Genomic DNA, 27834 nt, shown 5'->3' with positions numbered 1-27834 from the left:
ACTGAGTGTGTTAAAGGTCAGGACAAGGATGAAACATTTTGATTGCAATTTTTACTCGTTTGTATCTTGAATAGTGTTATTTAAACTGCAAGATACAGAATGAGCGTCTTTGATAATGTCAGTGTTATGATAAAGGTCATAGTCGGATAATTAAAACCGTAAAGTTTCAATTGAACTCAGCCATACATATCTTTGTTTGAACCTCTACAAGTATATCTTGAACAGTGTGAACCAATGTTCAATGCAAATTACGGAAAAGCAATGTCAAGGTCATAGGAAAAGTCAAGGTCAGAAAATTATAACTCAAACATATCAACCATAAATATCTTTGTCTTCGAATTTAGACATACCATGTATAACACTGTTTCAGCATCTTTTTAATTTAAGCTTAACTCAAGATATAGATTGTAGTCAAGATCACAGCGAAATAAAGCAAGCTCACAAGTAATACATCCCCTTCCACTAAAATTAAAATATTTCTCTGTTTGAAAGTAATGAATGCACCACTTTTCCTTTTGTGACTTTGAACTTGCAAAATGACCAAAACTCAAGGCCATGACATATTTTCAGGTCATAAGCAGTCTTTGTGTGAAGTAGGAAGCTTCTAATAATTTTCCATTACAAGATAAGGCCTAGACAGGAATTATTCATTTTTCTTACAATGACCTTGAACTTGCAAAAATGACCTTAAGTTTAGATCATGACACACCCATAAGCAATCTTTGTGTGAAGTAGGATCTTCATAATAATTGTTTCTCCATTAGAATATATAGAGTGGATGCAAATTATGAACATTTGCTTCCAGTGTCCATAAACTTACCCAATTGCAAATAACCTGCAAAGTGATTTTGAAATTTATGGGACTGAGAAAAATACAATGGGGCGGGCCATTTTTTAAATTGACTACTGTAGATTCATAATTAAAGGCAAGGAACTAATATCCGCGTAAAATCGCAAGAATTAAGCACTCTTCGCGGATTGAAAAATCTCACCATTACTTTTGTTACAGTTGAGAACAATAAGAAATAAGGATAAAAGTTCAGCGTTCACAATTTTATATTCTCGCGATTTGATACAAAACAGCGGGATCACGGAATTAAGTACTCGCAAAATATAAGGAATTTACAGTATTAGCTTACGATAATACATCACATGCATCATTGACCATAAAATTTATGTAATTAAGCCTTAACAAAAATGTAGCTAGGATTTAAATGGTGTTTCGATCATACCATTCTTAACTCCTCAGACAATTCCATTGAAGATTACAAAAAATGCAGACTATGATTAAATCACACATTATAAAATATTGTGTTTGCATGTTTTACAATTTAAGTGTGTGATGCGGCACTTGGCACAGTGACCTTATGTGCACTATATATGCCTTCCCAGGCCTTGTAGACCAGACATGAATTATGCACTTTTCTTTTCAGTGACCTTGAAATTGCATAAATGACCTTGGAACAAGATCACAACTCACCCTCAGGTCATAAGCAATCTTTGTTTAAAGTAACTTTCAATGTTTCTCCATAAAAAAGATGAGGACCAGACACAAAATATAAACTTTTCCTTCAAGTGACCTTGAACTATCCCAAATGAACTTGGGTCAAGATCATGACACATCCTTAGGTCATAGGCAGTCTTAGTGTGAAGTAGGAACTTCCAATGTTTCTCCATGAGAAAGATAAGGACCGGACACGAAATACTCATTTTTCCTTCTAGTAACCTTGAACTTCCCCAAATGCCCCTAGGTTAAGATCATCACACATCCTATGGTAATAAGCGGTCTTTGTATAAAGAAGGAACTTCCAATGTTTTTCCTTAAGAAAGATAAGAATTGGACATGATCATCCGGAGAGACTGGTGGACAGGCAGACAGAGTGATTTCTATATCCCCAATAACTTTGTTTGCGGGGGATATAAAAAAGAACCGTAAATAAAAAAGTGACCTTGAATCAATAAGCTCAACACAAAACAATATACAGTATTAATTTGTTTATTATTTTTCACGGACATTGAGACAATACACACTGTTATCTCTACACCCTACAACAAGAAGGTTTCCTATCACTACTGGGGAGGAGAATACCTCCCAGGGAAGCTTAAATGAACCGATCATCTGACCTGTTTCTAGTCCAATCACTGTTATTGTACCATCTTTAGAGGTTACCACACAGTATCTAAAAGCATTGAAAGTGTGTGCTTGTTTGGCTTCTATTTCTTGTTTGTTCTGAGGAATGGAATTTCTTTGTTCACTGTCATGATAGTTTTCAAAAACATTTCCAAAACAGAAACAAGTTGAGTAAACAAAATCTGTTGTCTTTTGCCTCCATAACTCTGTTCCATTTGGTGATATACAGTACACATTACTGTCATGGGATCCAACAAGAATGGAATGATTAGAGATGGTTAGGGAGACAGGATTAACTACTGGAAGTTGTACAGGCGAAGAAAATATTGGAGCTGAAGTTGTAAATGACCACACCTGTGAAGCAAACAGTGAACATTACAAAACACCCACAAAATGTTTTATTTGTTTTGGTGGAAAAACCAAAAGTTCTTGAAAATACAAAAAATCAAATACTGTGGTTTCATCAATATTCGTTGAATACCAATTTTTGTTGATTTCGTTGTTAAGTTTGTCCTTGAAATTAAATATTCATTGAACTGCAATTTCTACTAATATATTGTATTGATAGGGTCATTGGCCTCGAATTTAGGTATCCTTGAAACTGATTTTCACTTTATCCACGAAAATTGATACCCTTGAATATTAATGAAACCACAACAAAAATAATCAAATTCATGTATATTAATGGCATGTGTTTAATTAAAATAATATTGTAGTAAATACTAGTAATCAACTGATTGCACACTTACAAGACATCCCTGGTGATCCAGCTGATATAATTTGCCATCCACACAGCCTACACATGGACCAATGGTGGTGATTGTAGGAGAAGAAAATAGTGGCTTCCCTGTATTGAACTTCCATATAATCTCACCAGATTTCTACACACAAAATCATAAACATTCTCATTTATGAAAGAATTCAAGATCTGATTTAAGTAAATCTGCAACAACATACACGTACATGTGTACATGTATAATGCTTACATGGACTATCTATTTGCCCAAAGTACACATGAAAGTAAACTATAACTTGCAATGCACAATGTAATATGTATTATTGAAATTCATCATTAATTTTACAGAAAAGGTTTGCGGTAAAATAACCCAAAAAACCCCTCCAACAATCCAACATGTGGTTGATTATGTCAGCATGACATGATATGTATTATCAAGATACATGTTTGAAGGGCAATTAAGCTTTGGAATAGTGATCAATCCAGAACCTACGGTAAATAAAACTTGCGAACCTTTTCACATTTTAAGTAAAACATTACATACTAGTTGTTATCTGGAGAAATATAATGGCAGATATAGAGCCTGGCTTAATTTTTAATCTACCATTAGTTTATTATGTTTCTTTTCCTCATATGTATCAAAATTTGTAAAAGCTAGACATGTCATACTTAAAATCCCAAAGAGTTTGTTGACTTACTGGACGGAGGGCTGCTACATGACCAGACAGTGAACAGACACAGACATAGTGGTTGTCATATGACAATGCTGGGGAGGAGAACACGCTACCTTCATCAATCTGGACTCGCCAACAGCACACCTGGTTCTAAAAGGAGAGAGTAAATCATTAAAAATATAAATGTGTTCATTGCGAGTCTCTCATAAAGTAGAGAAGAAGAAGATACAAGTTGGTAAACATCATCATCATTCAGTTGAGATAGAGCTCTACTCTACCTACATTTCCTTTTTTTATTTTTAAAGTTTGAAACTACATGTAGTATCTGCATGACTTGTTTCCCTGTCTGGAATGGTTTCCAGATTACAGTGAGCCCTTGCAAACGTAACATGATGGGTATATAGATATCCCCATTGATTTTGCAATAAATGTCAAAAGTCAAGGTCACAAATCCATGCATTACCAAATTTCTTTCAAAAATGGATCTTTCTAATACCAGGTAAGATTTTGTTAAACAATTTAGATGATCTCTTTTCAGTAGTAAGTGAAAAAAAATAAATAAAGCACATACAAAGAAACACCAGTACATGTGTAGCCTTTAGTGTACCTCAATGTCAAGTGAGTAAACATGGTGATCGTGGGAGCCTATATAGATCCAGCCAGTGATGGGGTCCACTGCGGGGGAACTTTTCACAGATGACTTCGTTCTATACATCCAGATTATATCTCCAGTGTCTCTTGCTAATGTGTAAATGCCACCATCATAACAACCTATAGTAGCAAAATTTAAACTTCAAGTATCTTTAATCTAAAAACAGTACTTAATGTGATATATAGAGTACCTGTATTTAAATCTTGACTTATCTACATGTTCAATACATATAATAGATGTATAATTTTACTTTGAATTGTACTTAAATTACCAAAATTTTAAATAATCACAAAATCGTACATGCATAATCAGTATTACATTGGTTTCATTGATTTTATGCATTGTTAAGTCGACTCCTTGCCCCCATCTCTTTTCTCCCTTTACAAGGTTTTCATGTAATATTATAAATAAATGTTCCAATTTGAGACTGTAATTTCTCCTTACCAACAATGATATATTTCCCACACAGACTGACACATGCTGATGATTCTATTCTGTCTCCTAGTTTTGTTTTCCAAAGCAAGGCTCCAGTTTCAGCTACTAGAGCATACATGTGATGGGAGTGGGAGCCAATGAAAACCTCATGAAGGCCAAAACTAAATTGAATTAAAAAAAATTACACAAACATCTAGAAGTGAATTACATACAAGGTGATGTATGACTTTATATATATTAGTAATTATTACACTTGAATCAAGGGGGCCAAAATATCTAATTTCTTACGGTACTTGTTCCTTTTATGATTTATAAAATAAACAAACATGCACAATGTACCGGTACATGTTATTTTACGTTTCGTGTTTAACTAACCTTTTACAAAGTACTAACAAATTTTAAAGGATTAAATTGGTACCTAGCTTGAATCACAAGAGGAGATGCATCCACACATTTCCCTGTATCAAAGCTCCATCTCTGTGTAATCTCTACTCTGCCGATCATCTGAGCTAATGCTTCTGTATCAATAGTTCCAGAGTTTGGAGTCAGTACCTTACTGGGTTCTTCTTTGCAAAAAGTCCCAGTCAGATTACAGCCAAATATTCCACTGTCTTTATTTCTCCTAGTCTGAGTTTTAGGAACAGGGTTCCTTACAGTTTTCAAACATGATATGCAGAAGTACTGGTTGCCCCTCATCACTGCACTGTTCATGCAAGAACACGACTTCCACAATTTATTATAGGATTCTAATCGTATTTTCTTATTTACAGAGATCTTAACTTCCTCCTCCAGCTGTTTTTCTCTCCTTTTTGTAGACTTCACCTCACTTTTGCTGGCAAGTTTTTCCACATGACTGACAATATCGGAGAATGACTTATGCAGAATGACATCAACCAGATCAGGAGCAGATAACTCTAATCGATCTTCAATAGCTCGAGCCAAATTCAGAGCAGAGAAGGAGTCGCCTCCACTCAACAAAAAATTGCTTTCACCTGTTTTGACACAATTTTTAAGCAATTTCTAAAATGAAAATAGGAAAAATTCCAAAGTATATTCATGTACATTATGGAACCACAGGTACAGTTCATATTCTATAACTGAACAACTGTCTAATATTGCAGGTCACAACTTGTTACTCGGAATTGTATAAATACCTTCCATTCCTCCTTTAGTATATTTTCAATCGTTGTCTTAGAAATTCCAGGACCAAATTTATCTATAGATTCCTGAGTTTTGGATAGCAGAGCTCTAAAATCACATTTACCTGCAAATCATACATGTATTAAAATATTCAATCTGATTAAAATACAGATCTCCACATAAGCGCACAGCTCTCTGCGCTATGCGCTTATGTGGAGATCTGTATTTTAATCAGATTGCAAAATATTCAGCATCAATGTAGTAACTACAAATCTAATACTCATGTATCCAATAATTTAAAATAAAAATTAATCGTTTATAGATTGCAAACATTATGATGATCATCTGATTATCTTATATGACTGGGTAACTTGCCATGTTTAGTGATGGGTATTTCATCCACAAGGATTATATCATCCGGTGAGTAATGTTTGGGTAATTTTCTTTTGATGATTGATTGTACATAATCTTTCATAGTTTTATTTTCCAGAGGCAGCTTCGGAACAACAAATAGGACTAATCTTCCTCCCTTCATCACAGCTTTACACTCAAAAACACTGGGCTCTGCTACTGCTATCTAAAACACAAAACTCATTTATGTAGATGTACTGTATATTTCAATATACACATACACAATGATCAGTATACATGTATATGTTTCTTGATAACCAATTTGTTCTCACTGAAATAAACAGTTTCACTCCATGTATGTGCAACTATGATCATAAGACTCTGTACACTATCAGTACAGTACAAGATACTGTAAACCAACTTTTATTCGCGTGCGAGAAATTTTCGCGAGTTTAGCGAGAGCATTGTCGTCGCGAATATTTCTCGCCGCGAACCAATCCTTTGTCTATTGTTTTTTTAATAATACAGGTCTGGATAAGGCTTGGTCGCGAACATTAGTCATCGCGAACCAGTTTAACACCGTTCATCGCAAAATAAAGTGTCCGCGAATAAAAATTGGTTTACAGTAGTAAAATATGTCATATACATCCACATTAAGCCAATATGATTATCTTCATTTTCCAAATTACCTTTTCAATTTCTCCAAGATGTAGTCGACATCCATTCCTTTTGACTTGTCTATCTTTCCGTCCAATGTAAATGATTCTACCTTCATTATCAATTCTAACAAAATCGCCCGAATCTCTGAACTTGGGAACATTATCATTTTTATGGCACTCATCATCAATAAGGCACTGTCTGTCACAGCCACCTAAAAAATAAAAACACTTACAAAAATTAATTTCTTCAGATATCTAATTAACATAAAACATTAATATGTACATTACTTTAGTTTTATACTTGGAAAAGAAAGTTTACCAAGATATAGTTTTCCTTCTCCCTGTAAAATCTTCATCCCATCTTCACCCAGTACCTTGTATTCAGACTTCGCCAATGGTTTTCCAATAGGTACCTCTTTATTATCCCTGAAAGTGTAATTCACAAACAACATATACCTCATTCAAAAAAAATAAAATAAAATAAACATGATGATAAAAATACAGACTGATATACATTTCAAAGCTAGAAAAAAAAATTATCTTTAAAACTTACCAAGTTAAAGCATGCACAAAAATTGCAGTACCAGTAATTTCTACATTGATCATTATTTAACTTTCTTTTTCTTTCTCAAATTGAATTATTTTATTAAAACATGAACAGTGTACTATACAAATCATGTTTATTAATTACCAAATTTCTTTGTCATTCAGACAGTGGTAAAATGACCAACAAGAGACTTCTGTGATTCCGTACAGATTGATAAACTGGGTCTTATTGTCTGGTGCTCTCCACTCATGGATCTGACTCAAGGGAGGAAACTCTTCCCCGCCCAGAGCTAGTATCCTCAAACTGGAAGATTCGCTCAAAAGGGTGTTTTTAAGATCACTAGGGGGCTGCCTCTGTATCAAGGATGGTGTAGCCTAAACACAGAATTGCAAGTACATATGTCAATAAAAACAATTTTTTGTTTGTTTCCACTGTTCCATATAGCAAGGAATACACTGTACTCAGGTATATATACATGTACATGTAACATCCCTAATTGTAGCTGAATATAAAGTACAGGTAGGTTTCTTGCTATCCAGTTCCTTTATGCATCTATGCATGATGCATATGTACACAATAGAACATAACTAATAAAGATTTGATAATAGTTGTATGCATAATATTTGATTGTATAATAAGTACTGAATTGTACACTTTGTAACACATTCAGTGTACCTATTAAACAACTGAGGCCCCACAAGGGTGCACTCCTTTTTGAAAAAAAATATTCAGTCATAATAAACTATTTCAGCACATTTAAACAATAACTACATTTATCATAATTAAGTGATGTGTAGATATACTGATGCACTCTTCACATGCTGTTAATAGAGATATAACATAATCAATCTATTCAGAAAGTTTAATATGCTTCAGTGATTCAAATTTTAAAAAATTGAAATCAACGTATATACAGTCAAACTTTGTTATCTCGAACTAGATGTAACTGTTTAAAAACTTCGAGATATCTGAATATTGGAGATATCAAGGGTAATATACTTAAAAATTACAGGGTTTGACACTAAGGCACGTCCGACCGACATTGTCTAGTAAACGATAGGTCCGGTCGGGTTAAATGTCTGTGTACTAGCCCGACTGGTCCTGTGTGCACATCACATACTTTTTCTGTAATATTAATATCAATAGAAGTAAAAACACTTTTTCCTAACAGGCATAAATTATTCTACAAACCATAATTTAAGTACAACCCAAGGACTAACCTAGAGGATGAAGTGGGGGAAATGCCCACTTTTTGATCGGTAACTTCGCCGGAATTTCCTCCGGACGAAAAGTCCAAGCCGCCCTGTACACTGAGTTCATATAATCGTGTAAATTAACCCCAAGGGCATTAAAATGATAATTATTTAATTCTAAAGACGTCTTCACAAACACAAATTATGCCTCTTGTGATTAATTAATCTAGTCTGTCTTATCTTTACTGGTGTGCGACCAGTTCTCGCCAGTACATTGTGACGTCATTTTTCATCTTTAATTTTATGTGTTGATAAAATGACGTCACAATGTACTGGCGAGAAATGGTACTCGGCGAGAACTTGTCGCATGCCAGTAGGGGTTATAAATACGAGTGATACAACCACACGCTGTACAGACGATGTTAATGGCTAGTGTTGATTCTGTATAACAGTGAATTTGTTGGTAACTTGTAATTACCTAATAACACTGCCAAATTTATGCTAAAATAATCATAAACCCTTTGTCTACAGTTATAATATCTATTTTTTTAAATATAATCCTCAACATAATGATTGGGTTGGGCTAATGCCACCAGAATACACTAAAAACAGAGGCTGATTTTATTTGTCATTTTAGTTAACACAATTACAACACATTTTATCTATAAAATGTATGAATACATCAAATAATTTAAATAAAATAAACTTGATAATTTCTTTTTCAATTTTTAGAATTTGTTTTATTTTTTAATCATAATGACCTGTTTCTAATCTAATTTAAATTATTAAAGTTTAAATCTGTGAATATCATCATTATTGTCATGCCATTGTCAAGTTATGAAAGTCTCCCCGATTTCTCAAACTTCTCCATGTTTCTCTGTTAAGGAGAAGTAAGGGAAGTCTACCTAAAGTTTTGTTGGTCCCAACCATTGAATACTTGTATCATTATTAGTACAGTTTGAATAAAATTTAATCTTAAATAGTGTTTGAATGATTCATTATTGGTAAAGATAAACCAATACAATTAAACAGAAACAAGTATTTAATATTTTATGTTTGTCATTACTTTTAGTTTATTTTTGTCAAAATTGGTCAGGGCTAGTGGTAAAAGGGTCAGGGCTAGTGAAAAATTGCTGAGGTAGCCCGACTGGTCTAGTAATTCAAAAACTTAATGTCAAACCCTGAAATTATGTGGTTGGGACTTACAAATCCCTTCGACATATCCATTGTATTCAAGATATCAATGATCGAGATATCGAAGTTCAACTTTACATGTAATTTACTATATATATCAGGTTAAGATCAATCAACAAACCTGTATGACTGTGACTTTATTTCTTCTGTGTATTAGATTAAGTAAATTCTTGGACTGAAGTTTTGCATGATCTGGAATGATTAGTAGACACGCTCCACTTAACAAGGTTACAAAGATTTCCACTATGCTTGGGTCAAAGGTCAAAGGTGAACACAACAAGACCAGGTCATAAATTTTTAAATTGTAGATACTCCTGCAAATAAAGACTTCATTATCAAACTTTCATCAAATTTAAACTAGAACTGTCCTAATGGGACTAATACCCCCGCTAGGCTAATTTCAAATGGGACAAATAATTGAATTGAATAATAAAGGTTTGGAACACATACAAAAAAAAATTTCAAGAATTGTAAAAAAAAAAAAAATAGTTAACAAAGAAAAATTAAAATCAAAATTGTCAGAATTTCACTGTAAATACATATCTATAACAGTAATACTTTTACAAATGTATGTATTTGATGATATATTTTTTTAATTCAATTGATTTAAAGAAAAACCAACAAAATGACAATAATCCCTCCCTTTGCAGTGAATAGAAATACCAGTAGCCAAGCAATGCTCTTCTGTTGATAAAACTTTCAATATCTTTCTAATAAGAGTCTTGACAGATGCAATTAGTTGTTTCAAATTTTCCTCACTTTCTCCTATGGCACAATGGAACTCCATATCAGAAAATTGATCCCATAGGACTATGATTTTCTTTGATGAACTTGTTAAATTTAATAAACTCCCAAAACATTACCATAATTACCATACTATGTAAAAATATGTAAAAAAAGAAAATTTAATATTACAAACAATTTTAAAATTGCCAAAACACTACAATCATATCAGTAATTTTGAATTTCATTAAAATTAATGCCCAATAGGGTCACTTCATCAATTTACTTGACAAATAAATTTAAACAACCTCTAAAAATAGTTTAACTTCTTTATTAATAATTATATTATTTATTTCCTTATAATGATAGACCTTTTGGTTTACATGAAACAGTTTTAAAATAGCCCCAAAACCATCACCCACTTTACAGATTATCAATTTCCCCTAAACACATGCTCCATCTGAACCATGGCTCAGATAATGGCTCCCTTGGGACAAATGAATTCAGCCACACTTGTCTTTGATGTTCTTATTAGCTCCTAAGAATTTATCATTGACAAACAAAAACTTTGCATTGTCAGTTGATAGAACACTTATAAAAAATAATTTCTTTTTTATTAATTAAGACATAAAGACAAAAAGCTCCATCTGGATGTATTTATATAAATATATTTTAGAGTGTTTTCTATTAATTAATTAATAAAATCTGTAAGGATTACCTCCCTTACTTTTCAACATTAGAATAAGGAAAATGAAAACTGTCATAAAATCTTAAATCTTGTCTGATCTTAAAAAAAATTCCAGGTGCACATCTTCAGATGGTGTTCAACATATGTACAAATTTTCAAACTGTTCCATGCAGTAATAAAAAATTCTATAGGGGGGACAAAGTTGCGTCTACAGACAGACGGACAGACGGACAGACGGACAGACGGATGGACAGACAGACGGACAGGGTGAAACCAATATACCCCCCTAAACTTCGTTTGCGGGGGTATAATTATATGGTAAAATTGTGACAAATAATACAATAGATGATTAAGATGAACGAGGCAGTAATAATTCATGCACCTCTTGTAATAATATAGAAACACTTTATATTCATAATTCATATTTACAATTATGATATCACAAAACTTATACATTAGATATATGCCAAAGACAGGTCTGAATGAAAAAACAGATGTATTGAAATCCAATATATTTCTGTAGTCACTCAGTAATAAACCTAATAAGTGTTTTGTTTTCCCGAGAACTATCAATTTAAGGGACACATTTATCCACAAAAAGCAATGATTTACGCAAACCCATGTATAACACGTTGCCTTACATCTCATCCAATTTAACCCAATTATACTCTTCAAAATTATCAATCTCACCTTCCAAAAACTCTTTAAAAATCTTTGCTTCACCCATGGTTACTTACAATGTTTTTGTTGCAATTAAATTTAAATGTTTTCTCCCTTTCCTCTGCAGAGATTTGAGCAAATTTTGACACAGCCATTTTGTTCTGCTTCAGACACAACAATGAGCGTTTTCTTTTGGAACTCGAGTTCGGTATCTAGTCGCGAATTTTTGAGATAAACAGCGAGAGTTTAAACTCGAGTTTACATCGAGTCCGACTCTCTATCTAAGGAGGGTCAGGACTCTCCAACATGGCGGACACGGATGCATCAGACGCATTCAAGATTTTAAATTTTCGTAATATATCAATGAGTACATATGTAATTACATGTATAAAAATAAACATATGTATTGTGCATAGTTAAAGAATAAATTGAAACACATATCTTATACTATCATTTGTTTGTTTTACAACGAATTTCATATAAAAATCTTTCAAAAACAGTGCACAGATACCAAGTAATGTATGATGTTTCTATGTCCGATTTAAATAAAAGTTATTGATTCTTTAAAAAATTGTAAAAACTCTTTATATTAAAGTTAATTTTAATTTAAACCTATTCTTTTTTTTATTTTAATTATTAAAGTTACGTTTATTACAGATACCTTATGTTTCTTTCTTTAAGGGGAAAAACATTCAAATATTATATTACAAGACTTAGTGTAAACACGACAATATGAAGTAATATATCTATATTTTTTTTTTTTTTGTTTCTTAAGGAAAAATTCATGGAAAAGTACCTACGAATCTCATTTTAATTCCAAATTTTAAATTCTAGTTTACGGTGCATAATGTTATTGACAACCTCCATTTTGGAGAGTACATGGAGTTAATTTTTCTGTTCGTCTTAATTTGTGCGTGCGCATCAAGAGGTTGGTATCTAGAGTGAAAACTCGAGTTCCAGGAGAAAACGCTCAATGTGACGTCAATATTCAAAGGGCAACTACTCTAATTTTAAAGAATTTCAAAGGGCAACTACTCCAAATATTTTAAGAACTTATGGCATGCAGTTTCTGTATTAAATAATATGAAATGTCGAAATGATTAGGTGAAGCGTCTGCTATTGACAGCCATATTGCCCAATACTAATTCTCACTGAACCAACATAGAGGTATATGAGGCAATCACATGCAATGTTTAAACCAATTAAAGTTTGACATTTCAGTCCAAGGGAAAACAAAGTTCAATGTCTCACCTGATGTGTGTGGTATTTGGAATGATACATTTCAATGCCTTGCCTAATGTGGATTTTTTTTAATGATACGGTCTGATGTCTCACCTGATGTATATGATATTTAGAATGATACAGTTCGATGTCTTGCCTGATGTGGATATCTAAAATGATAAAAATTGATGTCTTACCTGATGTGTGTGATATTTGGAATAATACAGCTGTGTGGGACCTGTACAAGCTTTCGTCGGCCCGTGGAACCAGATGTAGTTATACAGTATGCAATGTCATTAACTCCTTTATTCGTATCAGATCTTGACGGTAATTTTAAACTAATTAAACCTAGAGATGAAAGATGTGAGCTGGTGCCAGTAATTAGTTTCCTATCAAACATCTGCAACAGACTCTCTATGACCTGCAAATATACCAAAGTATGTCCAATCAGGATGTGTTTTACAAATATATTTCACCTTTCTATTGCTTTTAATAGGTTTGGACAAAAAACCTTAAATAAACTTTTTTCCATTTTTTGCACTGAAATCTATTTCCAGTTTGATATACAATCAAACTTCCTTATCTCGAACTAGATGGGAATGTTTAAAAACTTCCAGATATCCAAGTATTCGAGATATCAAGGGAAAAATACTTAAAAATTATGAAGCTGGGACTTACAAATCACTTCGACATATCCAATGTATACCAGATATCAGTCTTCGAGATATCTAAGTTCAACTGTATTATATTTTTAATTGGGTACATGTATATAATATGATATCCAAAATGAGATATAAATTTACAAAGCAAAAGTCCCAGCCTGTTTAATATTAATGTACATGTACATATAATAAACTCATTGAAGGATATTCTAAATAAGAAGTTTTACCTGTGTATAATTTGCCTGAATCAACATAAACCTAACATTTATCTTGTGCAATCTTTCTGCAGTTCCTTCTATGCCATGCTCATCAAAACAATAGAATGCACAGCCACTTTTAAGGATTCTGCAAAAAAAAAAAAAGATTTCTTAGGCATTCAAATTTCATATACTCAGCAAAGAGGATTATTCATTGAATACATGTAAATAGAAACGTCTCTGGTTGAAAATATTTCCAAGACAACATGTAGTTCGCATACCCACAAAGAATGGCTGGGGTTAGACGATCAGTGTCTCTACACACAGCAATGACAGACTTATCAACCTTATCCTTCTTCAATACATCAGCAATCTACAAAGATTTTGTTTAAAAAAGCATTTTGATTTGATTTCATTTTGCACTGAATTCAATCATAATAAAGGAAATTAAAGTGTATATTACTATGCACATAAGTAAAACATATAATGTAGATTAAAACACTATATATTCTTTATGCTGTGGATTTTTCAGCATCTGATTCTGTCTCTGGAAGTAGACATGCATATATTACAAGACATTTACATATTGATCATCTCAAAGGACCCCGCTTTAACAGGGCATTAGAATGGGAAGCATTTATGACAACTTTGCTGACCTAAATCTCTGACTTAGAAATTTAATTCAAATCCTTTATTTAACAGGCAGATAGGACAAAAGGGGGGGGGGGGGGGGGGGATATAGAGTTTGATAAGGATATCTCAGGTCTACTTTGACCTTGACATTTAATTGATATAGAAACTTGATTTACTGCACACCCCTTATCTATAGACTACCGACACTTATTTAAGAAATTCAGGGGAAAATTGGGCCGAAGAAAATTACCGATATGGTCCAGAACTGGATATCAAAATAGGTCTACAATGACCTTCATCTAGACATTTATAAAGGTTATTGCATATAATTACATACCAACCGTAAGCACTGAAGTATGGGGCTAAGGAGAGAGAAATTATGGTCCAAAACTAGATTTCAAAAAGATCTGCAATGACCTTCGCTTTTTTTACTTAGTTAGAAACTTGTTTCAAGGTCAGTGCAAACTCTTTCACCACAGCACACTTTTAGTGATCGAAGTATGAGCATGATATGACCAAAGGAACAAAGATATGGTCCAAACAATGAAATGATTTTATAGTTATGGATCATATGACCTTAAACTTTGACCTAGAAACTTAGTGTACTGTGTGAAGCTGCATGGACCAGATTTGAACAAGGGAATTAATTAATTATTAAGGGAATATTAAGGGAAAACTTTTTCAGACAGAAATACAGACTTATCACTACAGGGCACCAGCAAAGCAAGCCTAGCTGATTGAATGGAAGAAACCTTTCTGCACCTACTGTATACTTGCATCATTGATATAAGAAATTAAGAATTGAAAATTAAAAGTATGTCAACTTAACCAGGGACGTATATACTAGTATATATGTCCCTGACTTAACATAAGACAATTATATCTCCATAAAAAATAATTATTACTAAAACTTTATTGCATGCTGACACTTTTTTTCTCACATGAAGATTTATTGTTGACACAGTTTAGTTTATTTGTAGCCGCAGTAGTGTAGATTAATCAGGTTAATGGGCAAAAATACATCAATTATATTTTTCATATGCCACCAAATCTGAGTATGAGATCTGCTTACACTTTCTGCAGTTTTTAACAGTTGACTGTAGGTTTGGAATTGCTTTACATAACCATCGTCATAAACCACAGCAACGGAATCCATATATAATTTAATTTCTTTCTCCAGAAGCTCCATCAATGTTGACATGCTGAAATCTATCTAAATCGACGAACAACTTGTCAATTTCAAGTGGGATGTCGGTCCCGATTTAAATTATCTCCATAATTTGAAAATCACTAAAGTAAAGATTGATGATCATGAATACTGGAATTTCTCTCAGGATTATATGAATTTTGTTCTTATTTGAAGAAACCTAATAGGTGCGTATATTTTAACAATGCCCACTTGCTATATGCAGTACTGTATTTCCTAAATTGGCTGTTTATGTGAAATCAAACCGAGAAAATTCGGAAGCAGTAGATTACAGAAATTTTATCAGGGCGTCATTGTGATAATGTTGAATCATGTACATGTATCAGATTATGCAAATCTTCCACGTGCTGTTATTTACTTAAATGATCACTAAAATATTCAGGCAGTCTGTGCTGTGTTGTCACAGGAACTAACTATATTTTTTATAATTTAGTTATTTTCATTGCCAGCTGATCCACATCAAATGCATATATATAGGCTACATGTAAAACTATTTTCAGCAATATCAGCCAAAATGGCCACTAAAGTTGTTGCCAATCCAGAAATCGATATTTTAAAAGAAGAACGAGAGGGAAGACTTCGGGAAGTTGGAAATCAAGCTGTCTGGTCACTATCTTCTTGTAAACCAGGTATAAACATTTAATATTGGAAAAAAAAATTATGTGATTTTAAAACATAAAGACTTTTGAAAATTTAGTATGGTTCATTACACTTCTTAACCTTATTGACATTGGTAACTATGTTGGTGAGGTTTATTTGTCTGTGCATATATTATTTATTTTCTTTGAAATGTTTAATTATCAATAGCCTGCATGGGTATTAATTTGTAATTTAATACAAGTGATACCCTAGTTACTCATAAGCATAATATGACTTTTTTCATATACTCTGTTACAAGTATTATATTTGTATAAATCGATTTAGGGTTTGGAGTGGATCAGCTCTTGGACAACACTGTGGATACGTACTGGCAGTCAGATGGACCACAGCCACACCTCGTCAACATCCAGTTCAGGAGGAAAACTACCATTCATGATGTGTGCATCTACACAGATTATAAAGCAGACGAGAGCTACACTCCTAATAGGTTAATAAGATTAATAAATACTTAATTTTTTTAATTTTTGCTTTTCGTTTTTTTTTCAAATAGAAAATTATTCTGTCAAATATTTATGAAAGCCATGTCCCCCATGTAAATCAGCCTAAATATGCATATAAATAATGTGAAAAATACAACATATATTTCTACATATTGGATTCTTATGCTTATTATATCCATCTTTTTTTCCCCCAGAATTTCTCTGAGAGCTGGAACTCACTTTAATGATCTCATTGAGGTGGACCAAATTGAGCTTAGTGAGCCCGTAGGATGGGTGTGTGTTCCAATGAAAGACATCAATGACAAACCAATCAGGACGTTCATGGTTCAAATAGCGGTGCTGTCAAATCACCAGAATGGACGTGATACACATCTTCGTAGAATCAAGATCCGATCACCTGTGCAAGACACTTATGTTGTGAAAACACCCAAGTTTACTAGTCTAGAACTCATGCAGTTGGCCTACATAAAATGATGATCTGACGAATTAAAGTAACAAATCTACACTGTATACCAATATACATGTATAACAATGGTTGTATTGTACCACAGATACCGGAAATTTTGCATACCGTATATATAAATCCAAGTTTACTAGGCCTATATAGTTTTGAACTCAAGCAGGTGGCCTACATAGAATGAGAATCTTGTGAATTAATATGACAAATCTACACTGTAAATCAGTATGACTCTACTCATATGTATGGTTGTACATGAACTGTATAGATCTGCAATTCCACAATCTGACATTTGTATTTATATATGTACTGTATTTATGTCCAAAGTGAAATTTAAATCTGAATGAAAACTTCACATAATGCACCAGTACATATTTTCCCCCTCAACATCTAAGAAATTCAACTGTACAGTTTTTTTTACATGTATTTTATTGTCTGATTAAAACTATTATGTATTTGCCACATAAGTGTTCATCACTAATTCTGTAAATAAAGCACTATTCCCCACATGTTAGAATTCTTATAAATTTTCCATGCACAGTTTCATTCCAGAGTATTTAAAATATAAATAACCCAAAGCCACATGGTTGGAAAAAATTAAAATAAATACATGTACCTAAATTTAATGAAATACTAATTTAGTGAAATTTTCTAGTTATTTTTTAACATATGGCTCCAAAACCAACTTTATCCCATCTGAAAATAGTGTCCGTCTCCCAGAGACAATGGCTTCCATTTTTTCACAGGATAAATGTGTGTCATAAGGCCGGGGTGCACCCTTGGAGGGATTCTTGTCCGGTATTATGTTCTTTGTGTCAAGGGAGAATGCAGATGCCATGGCAACGGACATTAGATATTTCGTCATTTTTTCATTTGATGTCCAGTGGAACACGCCACAAACTTTTTCTGGAATCTGTGAAGAGAAAATAGTTAGTTATACTGTTTTCTTGATACGTTGTTGGAAGTGAATGAACAAATATGAACTTGTTTATCATACAGGATACTGACCTGTAGTCTTTTGTCAGCTAATTGTCTGATAGTATAAGCTATGTCCGCACAGTGAGTGGGGTATTTTATTTCATAATCGGATGCAATCGATTCTTTTCCTGCCAAGATATTCTCAAAGAGAATGGTGACTGCACTTTCCGAGAGGTATTCTATGTCTCCATACAGAATTGGCACTCTTAATACAGAATTCTCTGTAAGAAAAGAGTGCATGGTCAATCAAAAATTGTAACATACCAGTAAATCTCATAATACTTGACCAAACAATTTGCTTCATTTTGACAGATCATGAAGTGATATTAAATTAGCTTGACAGCAACACCTGAGGCATGTTCAGCAGAGCAGGTGCTTTGCAAGCGCTTGCCAAAATTTGTGTTACAGGTATAGGGTATTTTGGCAAGAGCTTGTAGGCACCCACTCTGCTGAACATGCCTCTGTATTATGCCTCATTCTTTTGTTGATCTGTGTATAAATGCACTATATTGGCAATTTTTTTTGGTGTAAAGATTGCAAAAATTAAACTGGCTACTATGCCAAAAAATTGAGCTTAATATTGATGTTAGAACACTCTGTAAACTAACTGCTCATCTTTAGTCAAATGATTTCACTTTTAATGTTTTGTAACTTTTGTTAAAAGACCTTCATCAATCTTTTTTTGAAAAATACTTCTGATTTCATTGACTATAACTTAATATGTGTCACAGTACATGCAATTACAGATACATGTACTGGTATTTACCTGAAGATGCCCCCAGTGTAATCTTTTCACCCTCCAGTTTACTCTGCCCATACTTATTCAGAGGATTCGGCTTTGCGTCTTCATTGTATGGAGGAGAAGTCCCATCAAACACATAATCTGTGCTGATGTACAGAACCCAAGCACCAATGGACTCTAGAATATACCATGAAATCTTATTACAGTCCATACAGTACTTTTAAAGACCCGACTCATATACATTTCCGAATTTGGGTCAATGCAGTTTCCTTGTTTATCAGAGAAATTAATTTGCTTTTTCTTCCTTATATGGAATTCATACATACAATTTATACTGCTAGAAGTGGGTCTCTAGTTTAAAATCATTACTAAAAATGTGTAAATGCGCGGATCCAGAAAATTTTTCCAGGGGGGGTCCGAAGGATAATTGTGTTTGCCAGGGGGGGTCCGAGGCATATTTTCGCGATAATTTTACTATGTAGATTTAATAAATTTTCATTTTCCAGGGGGGGTCGGGACCCCCCCCGACCCCCCCTCTAGATCCGCGCATGAATAGAATATTTCTGTCTGATTTCTTACTTGCAGCCTGGCAGATATGTTCTGTAGCCTGTATGTTGAGTTGCTGTGTTCCTGTAGGGTTGTTTTCCACTACATCAGGCCTTCTTTCTGCAGCACTGTGAATTATGACTGATGGCTGCATTTAGAATTGTATCAGTTTAATTTACACATGTAACAAAGACAACATCTTTACAGTGTCAAGGTTTAGTGATTACAGAACTTTACTCATGGAGTACCATAATTATAAAACCTTAACATTATGAAGATGCAGAGGCAGATACAACGTATAGTTGTTAGTGTACAAAACCAGCTGGATCTCTAGCATAAAAAATCCAGCACTCTACCAGTTAAGCTAATGTGTTATATGACACCAGTACAGTACTAGCATGGTGGTCAAATACCAGTGTACATATTCTTAAATCTTATTTCATGATATACTAGACTAGTATACTAACTTTGAAAGTACTGATGACTTCTTTCACTTGATTTTCGTCAGTGATGTCCACTTTTTTCAAGTTCTCTTTGACGCGACTGAAGGCCAGTCCAAGTGTTTCCCAAGAGTTGTCCTTCAGGAATTCCCTGTAGATGGCCCTGCCAAGTAATCCCGAGGCACCCGTAATGAGAACACGCTTTGCCATTTTCTATTCTTGAGGAAAATATATATAATATTAACGGTAAATATGAATGTTTATACAGATGTACTAGCTATTTCCATGGATTTAACTAGCAGACTAAGAACATGAATTTGCAAGTGTTCTTATATCCATGGATGTCTTTATGCACAATCAAACTTGAATATAAAGTTTCCCATTTGTAATGGAACTAAACAACATTCAGATGGTGACAATCTCACCATTAACCCAAAAGCTCTATATAAGTATGGGCCAAATAGGGCTAAATGGAAAGTATATATGCTCTTGAATTTTTTTTTGTGAGATCCAAGATGACCTCAACACTTGACCTACAAACTTCATTCAAGGTTACTGCGTACCCTTTGATCAAAGGCACCCTGTGGATGAAGTACGAGTCAGATTGGACAAAAGGGAGAGAAAATATGCTCCAGACAAGGATTTTTCATATAATACTGCTATGACCTTCACATTTGACCTTGAAAATTAGTTCAAGGTCACTGCAAACCCTATACTCAAAAGCTCTGTTTAAGTGAAGTACATTAAAGAACCAAATATGGCTAAGTGGAGAGTATATAAGCTCTGAAACAAGATTTTTTGCACCTACAAACTTTATTCACTACAAACCCTTTGACCATAGGGACTCTATAAGTGAAGTATTAGCCAGATTGGACCAAGAGGAGAGAAGATATGCTCTTTACAACAATTTTTTATATCATTTTATTATGACCTTAACATTAGACCTAGAAACATGATTCAAGGTCACTTCACACTCTTTCCTTAAAGGCACTTTGTTGGTGAAGTATGCACCACATTCAGCCAAGGGAAGAGAAGATATACTCCATACAAGAGATAAAAAGATAAAAATTGCAAGATTCATTTCATCCAAAAAAACTTGTTAAGGTAAAGTCTCTGCTGCTTCAGCAACCAATCAGTAATTTACATATTTGACCAATTAGAAGACTTGTGTTCAGGTAGTGGGGATAGTTTACAATCAATGCAGCTGGCAAACTATTTGTAAGGCTATGGGAAAAGACACAACTATAAGGAATAGATAAACATTCTCACAACTCTTGTATAATATTCTGTAAAACAGTCATTAGCATAAAGTTCAAGCCTTTACGGAAAATTATAATACCCAACAATGTAGCAAAGTTAACCCCTTTATTAACATTTCTATAACACAGAAATAAAAAAAAATATTTCAATTTGCAAAGAATTCATCAAATCATATTCAATTCCTGGCCATTTTATGCATGTATATGAATGAACAGTCATGCTTGTGATAAAATTGCTCAGATAACGTAGATTTTTTCGAATGTTTTATCTTCCTGTCACATCATCTGAATATTCATTCATTTTTTAGATTCTGAATCTTTCTTATCCGCTTCTTCTGGTGAAAATCCCACTAGGTTAAGAGCCTCATTGGGATGAAGAACCACCATGGCGACAGCACCGCCGAGCAGTCCAAACAAAAGAGATAACATTGTGCCTTTCTTCCCCCTTTCAACCATACTGAACCCAATTCCAGCAGTTGCAAATGACGATCCTCCAATAATAGTGATTTTTCTCTGTAGCTCTTTATCGGATCGCAATCTATCCACTAACGCTGCAGAGTGTGCCTTCCCGATTGCAATTTTGTCCTTGACATCCTCAATTCTTTCCCACTGTGGTTCCATCATATCGTTAAATGCTACCCTTGCTGTGTTTACATAGTCCTTCAAAGTTGTATATTTCTCCTCTTTCAAAGTGTAAGAATTTTTCGCCTCTGGATTATTGTAAAGGGAGATTTCTGCCACTTTGACAAGCGATTTCTCTTTCTCCGTTTCAGCGTACACTACGCCACCTGCTGCCAACAAAGGAATGGACCCGCATAACTTTGGTGTCCATCTTGATAGAGAATTCCAACTAAGTTTACAGAGAAGGTTCACCTTGGCCATGGTACAGTTCTATGAAATCGAAACCGGAAGTGAGGGTTTCAGGAACGGCAACTGCAACTTCAGAGCTTGCCACTTGCTGTTGCACAAAATTGTTTTTAACCATGTTAAACATCATAATAAGCGACTAATCAACTATGAAATAATTTAAATTCTCTTAATGATATTATGGAGTGTTTATCTATTAATCAACACTACTTACATGAAATGTCGCGAGCCTGTAATCACGTTTATCACATTTTTAAGTCCCCCCTTCCTTAAAAAAATCTAGGGTTATGCATGGTATGCCCGTGTCAATAACATGAATGCATAATAGACATACATATCTCCCTATATTTCATTCATATGCTATAGGCCTACTAGTCAGTACAGCCCAAATATTTGTTTAAATTCTATATTCTTCGGGCAATTCGGTAAAATGAAAGTAGTAGTATTACCTTCGGGCTCGGAAAAGGTCAACTCTAAGTGAAGATAGTTCCGACTAAATTGTTTCGAGATAGCTTGATTATAAATCGGATAAAAACTGTTCATATAGTGAAAATGCAACTGAATGCATTTTTAAAAAGTCATAGTGTACTATTTTCAATTGAAACTATGGGGGGAGGGTCTGACGGTTAATTGAGTTTGCCGGTGTAACGAAGAATTTTGACCCGGGTTGAAAATTGACCCGGGGGTCACTTTTTAACGTTGAATATTGAGACCTAAAGTGTTGAATAAAGACCCATGCGCGGATCTAGAGGGGGGTCGGGGGGGTCCCGACCCCCCTGGAAAATGAAAATTTATTAAATTTACATAGTAAAATTATCACGAAAATATGCCTCGGACCCCCCCTGGCAAACACAATTATCCTTCGGACCCCCCCTGGAAAAATTTTCTGGATCCGCGCATGAAGACCCTAGTGAGTCCGTTGAATATTGACCTGCATTGTGGAATAGATATGCCTAAACTAACCCTAACCCCTAACCCCTAACCTTAAACTAACCCTAACCCCTAACCCTAATCCTAACTCTAACCCAAACCTAACTCTATTTTGTAACCAATGTTACCAGTTACCACTGTAACCTGTCACAAGTACATCAAAGTTTGAAAATCATTCATAATCAAACATTGTCACCGATGTAACCAATGTTACTGGTTACAAATAGAAAGGGGTAAAAGTCAGCTATTTTGTAACCAATGTTACCAGTAACCACTGTAACCTGTCACAAGTACATCAAAGTTTGAAAATCATTCATATAAATAAAACATTGTTACCGATGTAACCAATGTTATTGGTTACAAATAAAAAGGGGTGAAAGTCAGGACTAATTTCTAGCCATATATGTTGTGGAATTTTGATCACAAAACCGGTTCAAAATTCAACAGCAAAAAAATCACACTTTAGCTATTAAATGATATTCACAACTTCGATTCATTTCACCAACAATTTAGTTTTTTTTTTTCATATTTATTATTTGGACTTACATGTTTACATGTTTTAGCAGTCAGACAAAAAATTATAACATTTCAATGACTATTTTTCGAATTAACATAGCAACCTTCAGAATGTTTTAACTATTCTTTTCATAGTGAACTTTTTGCATATATTAACTGCTGTTTTATGTGATATCTATATTTTAAATAAAAATGTTTTCAATAAGAATATAAGTACACGTGATTACACGATAAACTATTCAACTCAGTGAAACATTTTTAAACTAGTATTGCTTGATAAGGTGTACAAATATAAAAAAAAAAAAACAATTATAAATATTAACAATAGAACACGTTGTTTAATTTTGGATTTACACTCAACCGGTAAATTGAAAATGTGATATTGTTAATTGCAAGTTTTCTCGATGGGCGTTAATACAACATTTAAAATATGACATTTCATGATTTTTGTTCTTGCATAAGATGTTTGAAAAATTTTTTACAAGCTGTTGAAAAATGACCCCGGGTATATTTTTTTACGACTTTTAGGGTCAATATTCAACGTTGAAAAATGACCCAAGGGTAAATTTTCAACCCGGGTCAATATTCTTTGTTACACCGGGGCGGTCTGAGGCATAGTTTAGGTAGTTCATGATCTAAATTTAAAGAAATTGAATTTTGCCGGGGGGGGGGGGGGGGGAGACCCTTCTGACACCCCTTCTAGATCCTCGCATGTACAGAACCTTTTACATCTTCTTGAAACATGTTGCTCTAAATGGAAATTACAGGTTGAAAGTTGAAAATGTTGAAAAATCGAAATAAATTCAAATGGTAAATCTTCAACGATATTGATGAGTTCACTCATAATGGAAATATCTTGGTTTATAACTTTAAAATAAGATGGAAGTTTTTAGCTTGGCTACAACAGTTCTCATGGGAAAGCCCAGAAAAGCTTACTTTTACACGACCGAAGCGCACCCAGCCTTTTGCAGTGGAGGCAAAAGATACATATTTTGAAAACAATTATTATCGTTTCGAACAAAAAAATAGGGAGAGTGGTTCCAAAGAACTATTGAATAACATCGAGGACAAAAAGAAAGTAAAAAAATAAATAAACTGAAATAAATATGAAATATTTAAAAAATAGAATACTTTCCTTTGGTGTTTTATGCGTGTGTGAAGGTAGCCAACGCAATGCAGAAAATATTTTTTTCTGCAATGTTAGCTAACTACATAGCGCACATGAAACATTAACGAAACCATTTTGACTTTTTATGTTTACCGAATCATGTAAACTCTCTTGGTAAATTTTTACAAAAGGCATTGCCTTAATTTGTATTTCCTAGTCAAATATTGGTTTTTAACTTTTCAATCATATGATAAACTATTTCAAATTTGTATGTACATCTGTATTTTGACATATTTATGTATGAAATTTAACATAAATATAATACAGAAGACATTGTATTGAGTGTATAGAAACATACATATATATACTAATTAAATGTTCATGTCTGTCCTAGCTCTTTCAATTATCCAACTCCTTCCCTCTTGTACATGTTTATTGAATGTTTTATGTACATTGGATGTTGTATGCACAGTCTTCAAGTTGCCCCTTGAGGGCTCTTAATTGGTAAATAAAGACATTGAATTGAATTGAATTGTAATGAATTATCCATAAAAAGTTCTGAAAATCGTCATTATTGTCTGTCAGAACGTTACACAAAAGGAACAGTTCAGTATCCTTATGTGCGAAGGTTACCACGGTAACTACAACTACTTGAAAGTCTGTGATCAGTCCGCGTGCAAGTCTGTGCATCCAAAAACTTTCCTCGCTGTGTCCGTCAAGTGAGGATTAATGCCAATAACCACTACATGTACTGTCATGCTAATTTTCGATCCCGTCGAACTACTTTTTTTTATAGTAGATAGGTGGAACCTGCATTTGCGGAGTACACTTGCTTCTCCAACGAACCTTACAGCTGATGTCATTTAAGCATCGAATGCTTATTTTTGGATGTCGTCGGTCCTATGACACACCAAGCGGTGCAGACAAATTGAATACCGCGCGTTAGCGCGGTATGATAATTTGTCTGCACCGCTTCGTGTGTCATAGACCGACGACATCCAAAAAAAGCATTGAATGCTTATATTTATGAATTATTGTGTATGTCCGCTATAAAGCCATTATTTGGGTTCTTAGTCAGGGATATGAAACAAACAGGGAACAGCCATATTAAAGCTGACATGAATTCATAAAAGCAATGGTCGCCATATTAGTTTTGATCGCTCCTCTACTGTCACTGGGGTATATATACCGGTCGAGAAGGTTACGGTCGGTTGCTTTCCGATCGAGGCATTCAGGTTGCACGGACTTCTAAATGCATGAACTACACATTGTAGTAAAATGTTTGTAATACAGAATTATGGAAAGAACAATCAATGAAATACAAAATATATTTATTCTTTGAAAGAATTTCCAAGACACTAGTATCCGGATTATTTTGCACAGACAGTGCTGCCTTACTTCACATGCACATCGAACACGTGTGTCGTTCATACAGAGTGCACAACGTCTGCATCTTTATGAAAACCCCGGCGGCACTAAATTCAACCCAGTAGATAAATGATAGTAAATCCAAGAAAGTAACAACGTAACATCGACTCGTTTCCATCGGTTTCTACAAAAACGCTCCGTTTCTAAAATTCATGCTTTCATTGACATTGCTCGATCTGCCACCACCGTGTTTGGTTGCGCATGTGCAATGTTATAACAAAACAGGAAAACAGTCTACAAGTATCGAGGATTTTTGAAGTATATGTGCCTGGATTTCAGTCTGTCTTGTTTCGTCGTTCATTGGATATTCCTTGTCAGTGCAGTGGTTGTCATATTATTTTTGTTCAAAACGCGTTTCTTCCCGTCTTTTCGTTCAAGGTAACGTGTTAGGGTGTATGAAATACCTGAATGCGGTGAAGCATGAATAGTGCTCTCGGCCTTATATAGGGGGTGTGTAGCGATGAGCAGAACAATAGAAATCGACAACTAATATGGTGGTAGTCGGAGATAAAAGGAAATAATGTGTATTTATGAATTCATGTCAGCTTTAACAAGTTATTTAGTTAGCTTCCGCGACAAGAAATATAGTGGCAGAAACTTTGTGGAGAAATTTTGTTTCAAGGAGTCGTTTCATTTAATCTCAAAAAAATAAATATGCGCAAAACACGTGAAGACGTTTGTATCTGTGCTCATGGCGCATGAATTAGCAAAGCGTATTTATTTAAGCATTGTTAGCACAGTATGGTAATTTGTCTGCACCGCTTCGTGTGTTATAGGACCAAAGACATTAAAAAAAATACAAAAAAACATTCAATGCTTATATTTATATTTTTATACGGATGTCTATTTTTATGAAATATTGTGTATCGCCGCTATAAAGCCACTTTTACGCTCTTAGTCAGGCATATGAGACACAGATGGAACAGCCATTTTAACATGTTATGTAGTTAGCTTCCGCGACATAAAATATAGTGCCAGAAACTTTGTGGAGATTTTTTTTGTCACAGAGTAGATATATGTTTATGATTGTTTTTCAAAAGTACATATCAAATTGGTTATGTAAGATTGAAAGTTCAATTTAATCTTACAAAAATGAATATACTCAAAACACGTGATCTTCAGACGTTTAATTGTATCTGTGCTCATGGCGCATGATTTAGCAAAGTGTATTCATTTAAGCACTGGATGCTTATTTTTATATTCATACTAATGTGTTTTTTTGTATGAAATATAAGTGTATCATCGCTGTAAGGCCATTATATACGATCTCAAACAGGGATATGAAACATACATGGAACAGCCATATCAACATGTTATTTAGTACGCTTTTGCAGCTAAAAATATAGTGCCAGAAACTTTCTGGAGAAATTTTTTTTTGATTAAGGAGTAGATACAATTTAATGATTATTTTTTAATAGTATAAATCAAATGTTTATGTCAGGTTGAACGTTTCATTTAATCTTACAAAAATAAAATTACTCAAAACACGTGCTGAAGTTATATTTGTGCTCATGGCGCATGAATTAGTAAAGTTAATTCATAGGAAATTGAACGTCGCAGATTTCCAATACAAACATAGGGAAAATATACACTGAGTGTACCTAGAACCATTTTAACAAGAGCTTGGGCTTTGGGTAGTTGTGTCAAACAGCAATGTGACGTAGGCCTGTCTATTTCATTGCTGGCCACTCAGCCACGGCTCTTTGAAATCAAAAAAGATTTGTCTGGCTTTTGGGACAAGATATTTCGCTTGAAACCAC

At 34.0% G+C, this 27834-nt stretch overlaps 3 protein-coding genes across 3 annotated transcripts; 1 reads left to right on the top strand and 2 right to left on the bottom strand.

Annotated features, from left to right (window-relative positions):
• Positions 1-1980: 1980 nt before the first annotated feature.
• Positions 1981-15747, bottom strand: LOC128156756 (beta-alanine-activating enzyme-like). Its single transcript, XM_052819043.1, has 16 exons — positions 15569-15747; positions 14145-14236; positions 13894-14011; positions 13202-13425; positions 9834-10026; positions 7470-7699; positions 7098-7204; positions 6809-6990; positions 6144-6345; positions 5783-5892; positions 5047-5648; positions 4638-4789; positions 4149-4312; positions 3566-3691; positions 2881-3012; positions 1981-2485 (listed from the first exon to the last, which is right to left on the bottom strand). The coding sequence occupies exons 1-16, from the start codon at positions 15695-15697 to the stop codon at positions 2000-2002; spliced, it is 3249 nt and encodes a 1082-aa protein (XP_052675003.1). The 5' UTR covers positions 15698-15747; the 3' UTR covers positions 1981-1999.
• LOC128156759 (anaphase-promoting complex subunit 10-like) lies at positions 15740-17769 on the top strand. The gene is made up of 4 exons (XM_052819047.1): positions 15740-15870; positions 16204-16332; positions 16628-16790; positions 16998-17769. The coding sequence occupies exons 2-4, from the start codon at positions 16218-16220 to the stop codon at positions 17275-17277; spliced, it is 558 nt and encodes a 185-aa protein (XP_052675007.1). The 5' UTR covers positions 15740-15870; positions 16204-16217; the 3' UTR covers positions 17278-17769.
• Positions 17770-17867: 98 nt separating this feature from the next.
• LOC128156758 (methionine adenosyltransferase 2 subunit beta-like) lies at positions 17868-22565 on the bottom strand. Its single transcript, XM_052819045.1, has 6 exons — positions 22542-22565; positions 19994-20184; positions 19560-19674; positions 19005-19157; positions 18269-18459; positions 17868-18173 (listed from the first exon to the last, which is right to left on the bottom strand). The coding sequence occupies exons 2-6, from the start codon at positions 20174-20176 to the stop codon at positions 17916-17918; spliced, it is 900 nt and encodes a 299-aa protein (XP_052675005.1). The 5' UTR covers positions 20177-20184; positions 22542-22565; the 3' UTR covers positions 17868-17915.
• Between the last annotated feature and the right edge of the window lie 5269 nt (positions 22566-27834).

Source organism: Crassostrea angulata, chromosome 7 (assembly GCF_025612915.1).
Source record: "Crassostrea angulata isolate pt1a10 chromosome 7, ASM2561291v2, whole genome shotgun sequence".
In the NCBI taxonomy this organism is placed as follows: domain Eukaryota; kingdom Metazoa; phylum Mollusca; class Bivalvia; order Ostreida; family Ostreidae; genus Magallana; species Magallana angulata.
Note: the sequence above shows the minus strand (reverse complement) of the source record. Positions and strands in the feature narration are given on the sequence as shown.

Excerpts from the sequence above, each read along its gene's own strand:
- LOC128156756 (XM_052819043.1), bottom strand. The coding sequence starts at position 15,697 with ATGTCAACATTGATGGAGCTTCTGGAGAAAGAAATTAAATTATATATG. Across the intron at positions 14,012-14,144 it reads ACCCCAGCCATTCTTTGTGG|AATCCTTAAAAGTGGCTGTG; the intron begins GTATGCGAACTA and ends TTTTTTTTGCAG. Across the intron at positions 4,313-4,637 it reads TGGGAAATATATCATTGTTG|GTTGTTATGATGGTGGCATT; the intron begins GTAAGGAGAAAT and ends TTGCTACTATAG.
- LOC128156759 (XM_052819047.1), top strand. The coding sequence starts at position 16,218 with ATGGCCACTAAAGTTGTTGCCAATCCAGAAATCGATATTTTAAAAGAA. Across the intron at positions 16,333-16,627 it reads ACTATCTTCTTGTAAACCAG|GGTTTGGAGTGGATCAGCTC; the intron begins GTATAAACATTT and ends AAATCGATTTAG. Across the intron at positions 16,791-16,997 it reads GAGAGCTACACTCCTAATAG|AATTTCTCTGAGAGCTGGAA; the intron begins GTTAATAAGATT and ends TTTTTCCCCCAG.
- LOC128156758 (XM_052819045.1), bottom strand. The coding sequence starts at position 20,176 with ATGGCAAAGCGTGTTCTCATTACGGGTGCCTCGGGATTACTTGGCAGG. Across the intron at positions 19,675-19,993 it reads AAGTCATCAGTACTTTCAAA|CCATCAGTCATAATTCACAG; the intron begins GTTAGTATACTA and ends TTCTAAATGCAG. Across the intron at positions 19,158-19,559 it reads ACATATCTGCCAGGCTGCAA|AGTCCATTGGTGCTTGGGTT; the intron begins GTAAGAAATCAG and ends GGTATATTCTAG.